Here is a 14,463-nt window from a genome sequence, read left to right as displayed (position 1 = left end):
GTCCAGTGGTGATTAAAAAGGAAAAAATTTCTTTCCTACTTTAGGTTGTGCTTCCTGTTCAGGGGCTACATGTGTTCTTCCTTTTAGTTTGCTTTCAAGTGAGGGAATCTGCCTTCAAATTCTTCTTTCCTTTGACCTTTGTTCATTGCAATCTGGCCAAACATTTGTTTCCCAAACTCCCCTGGCTCTCAGGGCTGAATTGCTTTGTGTTGGTTTTAAAAGGTAGCTCCTCAGGATTTTAGCCTAAGAGAAATTGATCTTTAATCAATGTTCTGTAATACCTTATAGAGGCAGTATGCAAATAATTTTCCATCAATCCCAGGGCAAGCAGACTAAAAGGGGCAGTCTGTGTGGCATTAACTTATAAACCATAGTGCTTTCAGCTGACCCCTGATGGATTTTCCATGTGCTTCTAAAGAGATGAGTCTGGGAATGCAGAGGTTGAGAGATGGCTGGCTATTGAGTCTGAAGACTATCAAATGCCCTTGGCCAGGGTCTCTGATGACTTCTGTTTGTATGTTGTTATAGCTGTGTTATTGGCTACGTCGGGGAGCGATGTCAGCACCGAGACCTGAGATGGTGGGAACTGCGCCATGCTGGCCATGGGCAGCAGCGGAACATCACCGTGGTGGCTGTCTGTGTGGTTGTGCTGGTTCTGCTGCTGTTCCTGGGGCTGTGGGGTGCTCACTACTACAGGTGACCCTTTCTTCCCATTGGTACCTTCAAACCTCTAAGTCCTCCCAAGGGAACACCTGCCTCCTCAGGATGTCCCTTATCTATCTATGGACTACATTTTAATAATAAGTAGTAATAATAGGTAGTAGTAGGAGTAATAGGTTTTTAAAATCCAGGATTTTACTGCCCTAAAACATCAGTGCATTCATTCATTTTTCTTGTTCCATTCTAGTCTTTGTCCAAATATAGTTCAGGTGTCTGTTTACTTTTTTGTGTGTGTGTGGTGCTGGGGATCATGCCCAGGGCCTCGCACATGTTAGGCAAGTGCTTTAACACTAAGCCGCATTCCCAAGCAATGTGCATTTTTAAAAATAAGTTATACTCCATGTATGTATACCTTTATTTTATTTATTTATTTTTATGTGGTGCCAAGGATCGAACCCAGTGTCTCACATGTGCTTCATGAGCACTCTACCACTGAGCCACAGCCTCAGCCCCAGCAGTGTGCATTTTTGAATTCCAGTTTCTTCTTTTAGCATCCCATGCTCTTCTTGCCCCTGCTTCCAGCCAATGTAACTATAATTTTTCATAACTGCCTTTCACTGAGTTAATTTCACACAAAATATGGCCTTTTATTAAAGAAAATCAGTATCTTCTCTAACTTTGGAAGGATGTTTCTGATCCTTGAATTTTATATTTTTCATTCATTTAAAGTTAACAATTAAAAACCAAGGAATCATAACACACTTTTAATTTTTTAAAAATCACACTACAGTAAAGGTATAAATAGGCATCACCCTGTTCATTTTGCATTTCTTTAAGTAGAACATTGCTGGGCATGGTGGCACATGGCTGTTAATCCCAACTACTTGGGAGACTGAGGCAGGAGGATCGCAATTTCTAAGCCAGCCTGAGCAACTTTGTGATAGCTTGTCTCAAAATAAAATCATAAAAAAGGACTGAGGGTGTAAGCTCCATGGGACAGCACTTGCTAGTGTGTGTGAGATCCTGGGTTCAATCCCCAGTACCATAAACAAACAAACAAACAAACAAACAAACAAACAAAAACCTAGAAGACTTTGGGCTGATGGTGACTTTATGAGATTATCTAGTTCAATAATATCATTTTATGGCTAAGAACCTGAGACCCACTTAACTCATAGGTTCCAATTCTTTGAGAATGTACCAATACCTGCTATTATCTTAAGATAAAAATCCAACATCATTCACTTGTACTACACAACCACTCATGTCTTTTTTTTTTAACTCAATATATGAGCCAAGATACTCTTCCTTGAGATCCTGCTATATTCTAGTGTAGTGGTTAAGAGCATAGGTTTTGGAATCACGTCACACAGCTTCTAGTCCCAGTTAGTGCCTAAATAGGACATCAGACATGTTTAATACCTGTATTCATTTATTTCCTTTGCTATAAAATAGAGACAAAAATAGTATTTATCTCAAGGGTTATCATGAGTTTGAATTAATCAAAGTAAAGAGTTTAGTGTAGGCCTGGCATATTGAGTTTCATAAATGCTGTTATTGTGATTATCTGTGAATGATAATCTTCCCAATCAGATTTAGATACTGTAAGACCTTTTATGCCAACTCCTGAGAGACAAGATTCTCAGGCACAAACTTGAAATTTTAATTCAGTGGTCCACCTAGTAATATTGCACTTTTTAAAAATTTTGTTCTAATTAGTTATGCATGACAGTAGAATTCATTTTGATATATCATACATAAATGGAGTATAACTTTTCATTCTTCTGGTTGTACATGATATAAAATCACACTGGTCATGTAATCATATATGCACATAGGGTAATAATGTCTGATTCATTCTTCTATCCTTCCTACTCCCAAACCCACTTCCCTCCCTTCACTCCTCTAGGTCTAATCTAAAGTACATTGCATTTTAAAATAAATATATATATATATATATATATAATAAATATATATATTAGTCTTAGATGGTCACAATACCTTTATTTTTATGTGGTGCTGGGGATTGAACCCAGTGCCTCATGCATGCTAGGCAAGCGCTCTACCACTGAGCCACAACACCAGCCCAGCTACAACCCCAGCCCTATATTGCACTTTTTAAACTGGTATTTAAACTCAGATGTTTTAGAAAAGAACATTTAATGATCTATATAGGTCATTCCACTGGACAATATGCCAAAACAAAGGTAGATCTTAACAAATAGTGTAGAAAAAGTTGGAAAAAAGTGTGTGCTATAATTATGTGTGCTATAATTATTTTTCTCTGATGTATTATGATGTTATTATGTCTTACATTATACTGACATCTTTCAGAGATCTGGATTGAAAACTAAAGGCAAATTGCTGGATTTGTTTGATTGGGGGTATGTGTGTGTTTCTGGGGATTGAAACCAACCGGGGCCTCACATACACCATGCAAGTGCTCTACCACTGATCTACATCCCCAGCCCATTGGCTTGGAATTCTAAGCAGCACAGCAGAAAAATTCAGAGACTTTACTTACAAAGACGAATGTCTTTAGATTCAATGCTCTTATTCCTAAAATCAAAAGTGATAAGGGCTATTACTTCAAAAAGAAGGCTCATCAGAGCTCTTTCTTTTTCTTTTCACTGAAATCTATCCAGAATTATAAAATTCACTGGGAACAGATCTGTGGTTATTTCCTGAACAGTGCTGATAAGAGTGGCTGCTTACCGGCTATTAATCTTCAGCTATGTGCTTGACCACATGTGCACTGTTGATAGACAACAAGATAGTTGTCCCTGGCCATCAGTGAGTGGGATGAATGGTTTGTTTTGAGATTGTATCAAATTTTGGCTTTATCTCAGGACTCAGAAGCTGCTATTGAAAAATGCAAAGAATCCCTATGAAGAGTCAAGCAGAGACGTGAGCCAGGGCAAGCCTGCTGAAGGAGAGGCTGGAATGTCTTCTTGCCCCCAACCTTGGGTAATGTGACTAAAGTAGACAAAGCCAGGAAGTGGGTCGATATACATCCCAGTTCACTTTTTCTTCTCCTTTACTGAGTTTGGAGCAACTGGAATCTGTTATAACTTTCAACTAGTATCTGTGTTAGCCAACACTACATCAGCTGGGGAGGGTTAGGGGTGGGATGGTGGAGGAACTGTGTCCTATATTAAGGGAATCTGAATTAAAATACCATCCTAATTTAATGGCACAAGAATTGTAGGGGATTTTTTTTCTATGTATGCCTTTTTCTTATGACTTAAATTATTAGGTTATGTGAAGTTTTCCCCAAATTTTAGGTGATCCCTTTCACATGGATATCTTAAAAATTCAAGATTATGCTCCTGGCATTCTTAATATTTTTTTCCTCATGCACATTTTAGCTAGAAATAGTTTCCAGATTAGCAAAAATACAGGATGCTTAAATTCATACTTATTAAAAGTTCAAGTTTAATTCAAAGGCAGATTTGAGTTAGTCAATTGGCTGTTTTGTATTGTATCTGTCAACCCTGAATGTTTTCCAAAAAACATACTAGATCTAGAAATTCAAGATACTTGGCAGGTCATCTGCTTCAGTATTGATTTCAGACCACTAGAGGGAAGACTTGCGACAAGCTAAACTCTTGACGCTGGGAATTTCCATTTCCAGAAATCCATCAGAGAACTGATTGAGTGTGCTTTGTTGGTGTATCTGTGGTGTATGTTGCAGAAAAGCTTGAAATATGTAGCAGGCCAGGGAGGATTGAAACCTTAGGGAAGAACTGTTAGGAAGAAGTTTTGCAGGGGGAAAGGCGATGTTTGGAGCTCTTTCCACGTATCTCTACTCCCCTAACCCCACCTCACCATGCATCCCAGAGGGTAACTTTCTTGTGATTGAGCTCTTTACTAACAAGTGATCATGTGTTCCTACTGTTATAGGCATTCAGTGTTTACTTGTTTTTTTGGTAGAATTTGAGTATAGAAATAAGAAATGTGAGATCTCCCTTACTACCTGGCAATCTTCAGCAAGTCCCTTAAGCTCTATGGATCTTGCTTCCTCTTCAGTACAAAGGACTTAGATTAGATGGTCTCTCAGATCCCTTAAGTCTCTGTAAGTGTCACAGTATGTGATTCTGGGAGGATTTACCTGTAGAATTTGCTCAGTTCTTGGAAGCCTCCTGACTGTGGACTTTGGAAGTACCCACATTGCTTTGCAATCTGTGTGGTATTTCATTTAGGTTTTGGATGGCAGGTTTAGCTTATCTAATTTAAATCAGGGGAAATAAGGAGAAACACAATCCTTTATTTTTATTTATTATTTTTAAAAAATATTTATTTTTTTAGTTGTAGTTGGACATGATACCTTTATTTTATTTATTTATTTTTATGTGGTGCTGAGGATTGAACCCAGGGCTTCACACGTGCTAGGCGAGCGCTCTACCACTGAGCCACAACCTCAGCCCTATTTATTTTATCATTATTATTAATTTGTGTGTGTATGCTTGAATTAAACCCAGGGCTTCACATGTGCTAGGCAAGTTCTGAGCTACATTCCCAGCTCAGAAACTTATTTGCTGCATGTCACTTGCTTGTTGGCTCAGTGCTGTTAGGAAATGCCTGGGCTGCTGAGCTCTGTCCTCCCCAGCTGTCATAAGTGTCATCCACACCAACTGCTGCTGCAGATACCAGAGGGAGTGGGAGAGAGCTGAGTATCCAAACTGGAAGGAGAAGCAGAAGAAACAAATCTGGTTCCATCAGCTGCCTTCCCCATCTCAGCCCAGAAATTTGGGTCCTGTGTTCTTCCAGCAGAGAGGCAAATGGTTGGAACATTTGTGGTGTAGAGGGGGATTTTTGACTTGAACCAGAAATAATGGGCCTGTGCCCTTAAACAGTAGTCCCATATTGGTTTTGCAATATGTTTCTGCAGAGAGACCATTAATAAGGAGAAGACAAAGGGTGATTAGTGTTGTGGAAAATAAGAAAATGAGAACATATGTTAATGAGATTTACCCCTTTATTACCAACATTCCCCTCTCTTCTCCCTAATTGACTCCACTCATCATCCATTCCTATACTTTTATAATTTCAAATTCCTATTCTCTTGATTCTGGGTTCTGGGCTTCTTCCTGTGGAAGGCCCATTTCTGAACCAGTGGAGCATGGTCAGTCAGAACTTTGGGCAGTCCCTCTACTGGGTTACTGATTGACAAGGATTTCAGCCATCTGTGTCCTTTATCCTAGAGCATGGGTCACGTCTTTTATTTTTTTTTTCTTTTATCATTGATCTATTTTAATATCTAATCTATCTAGCCTCAGAGCAAGCCAGTGAACTCAGCTCAGCCTGCATTCCAAGTGCCCGATCAGTGTTAGACAATCCAAATAATGAAAAGAATGATCATTTTTGTTGACTGAAGAGAAATGTTGTTTTCTGGGTCTCCTTTTATAATTCTGTTTCCCAGTCTGTTTAATCGTAAGAAAACATTTGATGGATCTATGCAAAATAGTATTTGCACTATTAGTTATTAGTACCTATATTTAAGTGAATTTGTGTGTATATGGAAAGTTGTAACAAACATGTATGTGATTTTATTTGGCCAATGAACAATGCTTAGAATACTTATGGATTCTTGGATTATTTATAGTAAAATGTTAGCCCACAGGGATCTGTGCCCCAAAACTGGGATTCCAGAATTAGAATAGAATCTTCAGTATAGATATTTGTAGTTTCCAGTTGCTTTAATAGAAAGTAGCATAGAGTTTCTAATTTAAAATGGAGTCTTTCATGAGCTAGAGAAATGAATTTGACAGACTCTTTTTTCTAACTGTTGCCTTATGTAGGATAAGGTATATGAATATGATAAAGCCATAGGCTTTGATTGATGTATGATGGGATGGTTTGTGAATTATAACCATAACTTCTCTTTTCCTTTTCTTTTCTATAGTTTGTGGTCATAAAGGAACATCAAGACATCAGGAATGGGAGTCAGTATTCCGCTGGCAAGGATGACCAGGCAGCAGATATTGTCCAGTTGTCCTCCCTGGAGCTTGGTGAATAGTTATCTTTATCTGGATCATGAGTGTTTTCCAGTGAAAAGTCTCATCTAACCAGAAGAACAGTAGTAAAATTGTATAAGTTATGTGAGCATCTGGGTTGTATTTAAATACCATGGAGCTTTAGAGAAACAAATTTGGACTGTATTTTTGTCTTATGTGAGATTACCATGTTCACTAAAACTCTAGTCACATAGCAGTCTGCTAGGTCACTTTCAGCAAGTGCTCAATGAGTGACTTCTTATTTTGAATTAGGGTTTTAAGGTCGTTCTTGGGTTTGGAATCTGTATGGGTAGCTGTCGGTATAGATCCAGTGGAATTGTAAATGGCTTCAAGAAAATGTGTTTACGTTCTGGTGGGAAGGATTCCTGTGAATGTAAGTTGATCTGGGGATTTCAGAGTATTCAAGTCTTATCAGGGGCTAGACCTCGGCCAGATCCCTGGCTGGCTGTGAAGTCCAGTCAGGCCACAGAGAGATAATAAAATCAACCCAGGTTCTCAAACTGCTCTAGAACTCAGTCTGCTTCAGGTAGAAATGGAGTTAAATATCCTCTGACATAGCACTTTGCCAGGAGTTATATTATGATAAACCTCTTGGGCTGTGTCTTAGATAGCATTATTGTTTTTTCACAGCCTGGAAGACATTATTGAACATGCTTTTGTGTCATAAGCCTTTGAAAAAGCTTAGAGAATCTTTGTGCCAACAAAAACAGTTCCACTGCTAATAAAATGAGCCAATAAAATATCAGTTCTACTTTATTTTCTGATATTTGCCCTTCATGCTTATTACCATAACCTTCTTTTCAGATTTCCTTATAGAGAGAACATAGGCTTTTTATTCTGGAAAAGTCACTCTAAAACCTCTCTTGTACATATGCTTCCAGGTAACCCAAAATACTAAACTCAGTAAATCCATATTGCCTAATTTGAACAAGGCCATAAATACCACAATAAGTAATATATATATATATATTTTTACTGTTGCCTGGATAATTAAAAAATTCAGCATTTTGAAAAGCTGCTTGTTTTTTGTTATTATTTGTAGCGCTACTAGAAAGTGACAGCATCTATTTGGTTACATAGAACTTTTTTTAAGCACCTAAAAGCACATACTTCTTTCTTATGAAGGTAATTTACTTTAGAAGTACATGCTATATAATTTTTCAAGTCACTCAGCAGCACAATGTTACGATAAGAATATGGTTACATTCAGAAAAAACCTAAAAACTCATTATAGTTAGCTGTGTAGTCAGGGATAGTTTAGAATGTCTACTTTTTTTTTGTACTCTGCTACAAACAATTTAACCCATTTTATGGGGCCACTCATCTAACTGTCTCCCAATATGAGTAATATATCCCCGATCAGCTGCCTGGGGTGAAAGTGTGCTTGGGGAAGGAGATAAAGCTCAATTTTGGCTTTGTGCCAATCCCTTCTCTGTTCTTAGAAAGTCTGTGAAAGCATAGTACTTGTGGTAGATTCACAGAGTCATTTTTGTTGACCTTAGCCAATTTCAACTGGTGCAAGTTAAGTGCAAAGTAACTTGCTAGGGGCAGAAGACCACACTGAGAGAATGGGATAAAAGTGCACTGAAAACTTGAGTTTGTTCCAGAGTAATTTATGGTCCAGATGTGGAGATAGGAAGTACACAGAGAAAGCCAAAGAGCAGTATCAGGTGCATAGCTCTTTGGATTTTCTCAACCAACCAAGACAGTTTTAATTTTTGAAATTGAGTCCACAATAGTTTGAGAATGTGTTCTTTTTATATTTCGGGCCAATTCTCAAACCCCAGTTTTTAAAGGTCTCTTTTGTTGGACATTGTGAATAATGTGAATACTAAATTTCTTTTTTTGTTTAATTTGCTTTTTTTCTTTTTTTCTATAGGGTCAGTGCAGCCATGGAATCAGGAACCCTATATACATGGAATAGGCACAGAGCAAGGCTGCTGGATCCCACCATCCAGTGATAAAAAGTCTGGTCCCCAGGTAATGGAATGAAACTATCCTGTACCTTCCTATGAAGTTGAGATGCCCCGCCTTTCTCCAGTCATTATAGCCACAAAGATCCACCATGCCAAATGGAACTGACTCAGTGACAACTGGAGTTAAAAGGGAGGTCAAGAACAAACCGTGTTGATGGACAGTATATTTTTCTTTCAAAAAGTAGAATACTAAAGATTTTGGTTCCACAATCTCAATGTTACTCACCTAATCAGGGTTCTAGAGGCAGATGTGTAATTGTGCTTTTGTGTTTTCCTCCGAGCAATCCCATTTCTGATTTTCAAAGAAGTGCGACCAGGAGAATTGGGACAATTGTGCTTAATGAACTGTGATGTATTTAATAGCCAATACAGATAGATTTTTTTCTCCCCTGCACCCTCAGAATAAATCTGAGGATAAAGCAGGTTTGGTCAGTTACAAAGTAATTTCTTTGATCTGGATAGTATTCTGAACTCAATTTCATGAAATGACTGGAATATTATAAAATTACTGTTTAGATACATTGAAGGAATTTATTAACTATAAGTCCATGCTAGTAATTTTGCAGAATGAATTATCATAAATTAATGAAAAGTACAAGAATTTACAACTTGATTTTTTGCTGAATGAGATTACTTATTTTTATATTTTTAAAATCTTTGAATGAAATCATTTAATTTTTAAAGCATTTTCCCAAAGACATCAGTATTTCTCAATCATTATTATTCTTACAGCATTACAGCATTTTTCCCATGAAAATGTTAAATTCTTCCTTTGTGTGTTTGCACAGACTTATTTTTCACATATGAGATTGTAAGCAAATTCCCTGATTTATTTTCATTTTCATTATGGATGGCAATCAGTTTATTCTAATTATTTAAATAAAATCACCTTAAAACATAAACATTTTACTGTACTCCTGATTAAGTAGTTAATTATAATTGGTGGTGGTGATAGAGTTGAACCAAAGTGATTTGCCACCCTTATTTGCCAACCTTATTATAATTTTTTTTTAAGTTTGAATCTATAACTCTGACTTCTAAAGTAAAATTTTATATTATTCTAATTAAGTATTTTCCTTGCAGCAAATGCATTGTTACTACACATAACATAACTTGCCTAATACAATAATTTTGGATTGTTTGGGGCTTTGGAATGTCTAGTTTATGCATTAACTAGTCCCTTTGTCTATTTTTGTCTTTCATTTCTCTTCAACACCCCAGATTTTGGCTATAGTAGAAAATCAGAATTAAAAAGAATTGAAACTCGTGTTTTCAAGTGGATATTTTATAGAAATTTTGGTAAAGATTTGGTGATGGGGAGAATGACCTAAGGTTTATGAGTATTAGTTAACTATTCAGTATGACATTCTTCCCAGCTAATTTTTTTAAATATTTATTTTTAAGTTATAGGTGGACACAACATCTTTATTTTTATATGGTGCTGAGAATCAAACCCCAGTGCCAGGTAGGCGAGCGCTTTACCTCTGAGTCACAACCTCAGCCCACCCCCATCTAATTAATATTTTGTTAGTGTACTGTTTTGCTTTAATTAATAACTGATATTCTAGAGGATCAGGAGACATATTTATTTCTGATTAATTAATTGACCTCAGAAAAAGAATAGCCATAATTTCCCCCAAGTTTTTCTTTCTTTATTTGAATGTTCTTGTTGTTGTTGACTACAAAAGTTAGCATTTTTGAAGGTTTGGATTACCTTTTTGTACTTCATACAGGATTTTGTGAATAACCAAAGAAATTACATGAAACCACACTAACACATAATATGCCATTATCTTTGAACCACAAAATCCCTGTTTGCATTTAGCTTTCAATGACTCTGATACCTTAGAAACTGGGACCATTTTAAGTCCTTCACCAGACTGTCCTTCTGCAATCTGGTCAGTTTAATGGGGGAAAAAAATGTACTTTGTGTACTTTGGTCAGTGAGTCTCCCTGAAGAGATGTCTTATCTTCTTTTCTTGCATTCTCATGTTTCCACTAGAAACATTCTCCTTTATTTATAACCTAAGTTTTAAAATGAATATTTTTGTTTTGTTGTTTTGGTGGTGCTGGGGATTAAACCCAGGGCCTTGTGCATGCTAGTCAAGCACTCTACCAACTGAATTATATCCCCAGCCCTCATGAATATTTTTATCTAAGATATTTGATTTGATTTTTTCTAGACTGAATATTTTCATTGCCTAACTCTGATGGTCCATTGTACACAATACCTGTTTGAGATTCCATTTGACTAAATGTCACTTTCTACATATGAAATGAACGTTCTGCCCTCTTTTGGCGCTCCTAATGAAAACTTAGGACACTGTGTTCTTTTGAATCCATGTGGTTCTGTTTCTACCTACTAGCTTTGATTTCTAACTAATGCCCTTTCCATGCCAATAAATGATTATTGCATAACAATTGAAAGTGTGATAGGAATAAATCCTTAAACACAAATAAGGCTGGGAGAAATAAAAACTATCTAGTCAATTTAAGTAGCTGTGACAGGCAAGATTTTATGTTTTGCTGTGTTTTTTTAATGTTTTCTTTCTTCTTCTTTTAAGTTCTTAAATGAGAAACCCTTATCTGTATTGTTTCATGTGCAGTTCAGCTCTAGGCCTGCCTGAAGCAAACACTCTCCTGCTGAGAACTTGACAGTTTCCTCCAACTAGAGCTATAGGCTAGGAACAAGAGAAACACCAGGCTTTACACATTGGTAGGTAAACTGTAACTTTCCCAGAGGTCATTTCTGTGTATTTTTGTGATTTAGTTGGTCATCACGGTTAGATGCAGTGAAAGAGGCACAGTTGCCCAGTGAATGCTCACTCTTTCTCATGGAGATTGCTGCCGGGCTGCAGATTTTCCTTATTGTTCCTTACTCTGTATTATCTCTTTAACCTTTCTGTTGACCCCAAGGCATACCGGTGATCCCAGACTCACCACCAGACACAGATACATCCACATTCCATAGCCTTCTCTCAGCTGCTCCACTTGGGAAGTTGGAAGTGCCTGGCTTCATAGCTCTCCTTACCAACTCCAGCTTGTCCATAGGTTCCATTGTATGTTCTATGATTCCTGATCAGTCATTATACTCCGATGTTCCAAATCCCTTCTAGACCTTACTTTCCCAGATCCTTTTGTAATTATGTAAGAATTAATTTTTACAATAAATAATCATTACATAATATCTAATGATTTGCTTCCTTGATTGAACCCTGACTGATAAAACAGGCAAATGTAACTAAATATTCAAAGTACATATAATTCTCATGTTACTAAAACAGTAAGATTAGATGTTTAAAATATGTAAAAGATGAACACAAGGAAATTATATTCTGATTATTTTCACAGAAAATGCAAAGTAGTCTATAGTTGAATTACCAGTTGTAATACAAATTCAATACACCTTAGTAATACTAACTAGAAAAGTAGCTAAAATATATTGGTTATTATAGTAATATAAATGTGAAGTAACTATGAATAAATTTATTAGGTGTCTGATTCCATTACAGAGAACATTAAAAATGGAAAAACTTTAAAGATGACCCAAAAGAAGACATATCATGTTCATGTATAGGAAGTTTTTTTTAAAAATATACATATATATTTTTTAGTTGTAGTTGGACACAATACCCTTATTTTATTTATTTATTTTTATGTGGTGCTGAGGATCGAACCCAGGACCTTGCACATGCTACAAGAGCCACAACCCCAACCCCAGGAAGTTTTAATATTATAAAGTTGTCACTTCTCAAAGATATAGACTCAATAACACTTTAATAAAAATGTTACTATTTTCAATCAAACTTGAAAAATTGTTTCTAAAATGCATATGGAATGGTCTGGTCATGTAAGTTTAGATTTATCAGGAACCTTCTGCTAAATAACTAGAAAAACTGTTAATAAAATAAAATGGATGCTGTGAAGAAGAATAGAATAAATAAAAAGAAGAACTAGATAAAATCCAAATAGTAATTCACTCAAAAACATCAGGCGATTACTAAGCAATAAGGATTTGAGGGGCTAAGCTCTTGGAGAGAACAAATGAAGACTGCAGAGGTGAACCTGACAGTGTCACTTTTCCTCTTTAAGTTATTTGCTAATGTGTCAGTCATGTTATATCAGAGAAAACATTCAGCATTTGTTTTTGGGGAGATTGGCTAACTTCACATAGCATTATCTTCTCCAACTCCATCCATTTACTTACAAATGCCATGATTTTATTCTCTTTTATTGCTGAGTAATAATATTCCATTGTTTATATATGTCACTTTTTTTATCCATTCATCTACCTAAGGGCATCTAGGTTGGTGCCACAGTTTAGCCATTGTGAATTGTGCTGCTATAAACATTGATGTGGCTGTGTCCCTGTAGTATGCTGTTTTTAAGTCCTTTGGGTCTAGACTGAGGAGAGGGTTAGCTGGGTCAAATGGTGGTTCTGTTCCCAGTTTTCCAAGGAATCTCCATACTTCTTTCCAAATTGGCTGCACCAATTTGCAGTCCCACCAGCAATGTATGAGCGTACCTTTTCCCCACATCCTCGACAACACTTATTGTTGTTTGTCTTCGTAATAGCTGCCATTCTGACAGGAGTAAGATGAAATCTTAGAGTAGTTTTGATTTGTATTTCTCTTATTGCTAGTGATGATGAACATTTTTTCATATATTTGTTAATTGATTGTATATTCTTTTCTGAGAAATGTATGCTCAAGTCCTTGGCCCATTTATTGATTGGGTTTTTTTTTTTTTTGTATATTTAACTTTTTGAATTCTTTACATACCCTAGAGATTAATGTGTGAGGGATAAAATTTGCTCCCAAGATGTAGGCTTTCTATTCACCTCACAGATTTTCTTTCTTTCTTTCTTTCTTTCTTTCTTTCTTTCTTTCTTTCTTTCTTTCTTTCTTTCTTTCTTTCTTTCTTTCCCTCTTTCTTTCTTTCTTTTTGCTGAGAAGAAAATTTTCGTTTGAATCCAACCCATTTATTGATTCTTACTTTTAATTCTTGTACTATAGATGTCTTATTAAGGAAGTTGGGCCTAACCCGACATGATGAAGGTTAGGGCCTGCTTTTTCTTCTATTAGATGCAGAATCTCTGATTTAATTCCTAGGTCCTTGATCCACTTTGAGTTGAATTTTCTAGATAGGGCAGAGGGGTGGGAGGGGAAGAGAGGGAACAGGGGGTTAACAATGATGGTGGAATGTGATGGACATCATTATCCAAAGTACATGTATGAAGACGTGAATTGGTCTGAACATACTTTATGTATGTTGTATAATCAGAGGTATAAAAAATTGTGCTCTCAGGCTGGGGTTGTGGCTCAGTGGTAGAGTGCTCACCTAGCATGTGCAAGGCCCTGCATTTGATCCTCAGCACCACATAAAAATAAATAAATAAAATTAAGATATTGTGTCTAACTATAACTAAAAGATAAATATATTTTAAAATGTGCTCTATATGTGTAATATGAATTTAATGCATCCTGCTGTCATTTATTTTTAAAAAATCACCCTGTATCCAATAAATATGTATAATTACAATGTTAATTAAAAATAAAATTTAAAACACCTAAAAAAATTATTTGCGAATGTGAAAACAATAGGCTGAAAGGATATGCAAAGAATTATAAAAATGGAGCAAAGCTTGTGATAGTCTTATGGGACTAGGAAACAAAATTCATAATTTAGCATCTGCAGAAGAAGAGTAGCCCTTATAACTAATCAAAGCTTTCATATAAGATCTTTGAATAAAAAGATAACTGAAGCAATTCCATCCTCACAGAGATATAAATTCAAATTAGGTTATTCCA

At 36.3% G+C, this 14,463-nt stretch overlaps 1 protein-coding gene across 3 annotated transcripts in view; it reads left to right on the top strand.

Annotated features, from left to right (window-relative positions):
* EGF (epidermal growth factor) overlaps positions 1–14,253 on the top strand; it is a 90,723-nt gene extending 76,470 nt beyond the window's left edge. For 2 of the 3 annotated variants that reach the window (XM_081303581.1, XM_081303583.1), the window contains 4 exons: positions 529–696; positions 3,510–3,627; positions 6,566–6,671; positions 8,557–14,249. In XM_081303581.1, coding sequence (XP_081159707.1) covers positions 529–696; positions 3,510–3,627; positions 6,566–6,671; positions 8,557–8,669 — 505 coding nt within the window. In that variant the 3' untranslated portion in view covers positions 8,670–14,249. Of the gene's footprint in view, positions 1–528; positions 697–3,509; positions 3,628–6,565; positions 6,672–8,556 lie in introns of all 3 variants that reach the window. The other variant, XM_081303582.1, reaches the window with a different exon arrangement.
* The last annotated feature ends 210 nt before the right edge of the window (positions 14,254–14,463 follow it).

Source organism: Spermophilus citellus (assembly GCF_964194105.1).
Source record: "Spermophilus citellus genome assembly, chromosome: 8".
Taxonomy (NCBI): domain Eukaryota; kingdom Metazoa; phylum Chordata; class Mammalia; order Rodentia; family Sciuridae; genus Spermophilus; species Spermophilus citellus.
The sequence above is the reverse complement of the archived record's forward strand: the minus strand, read 5'-3'. Positions and strand labels throughout refer to the sequence as shown.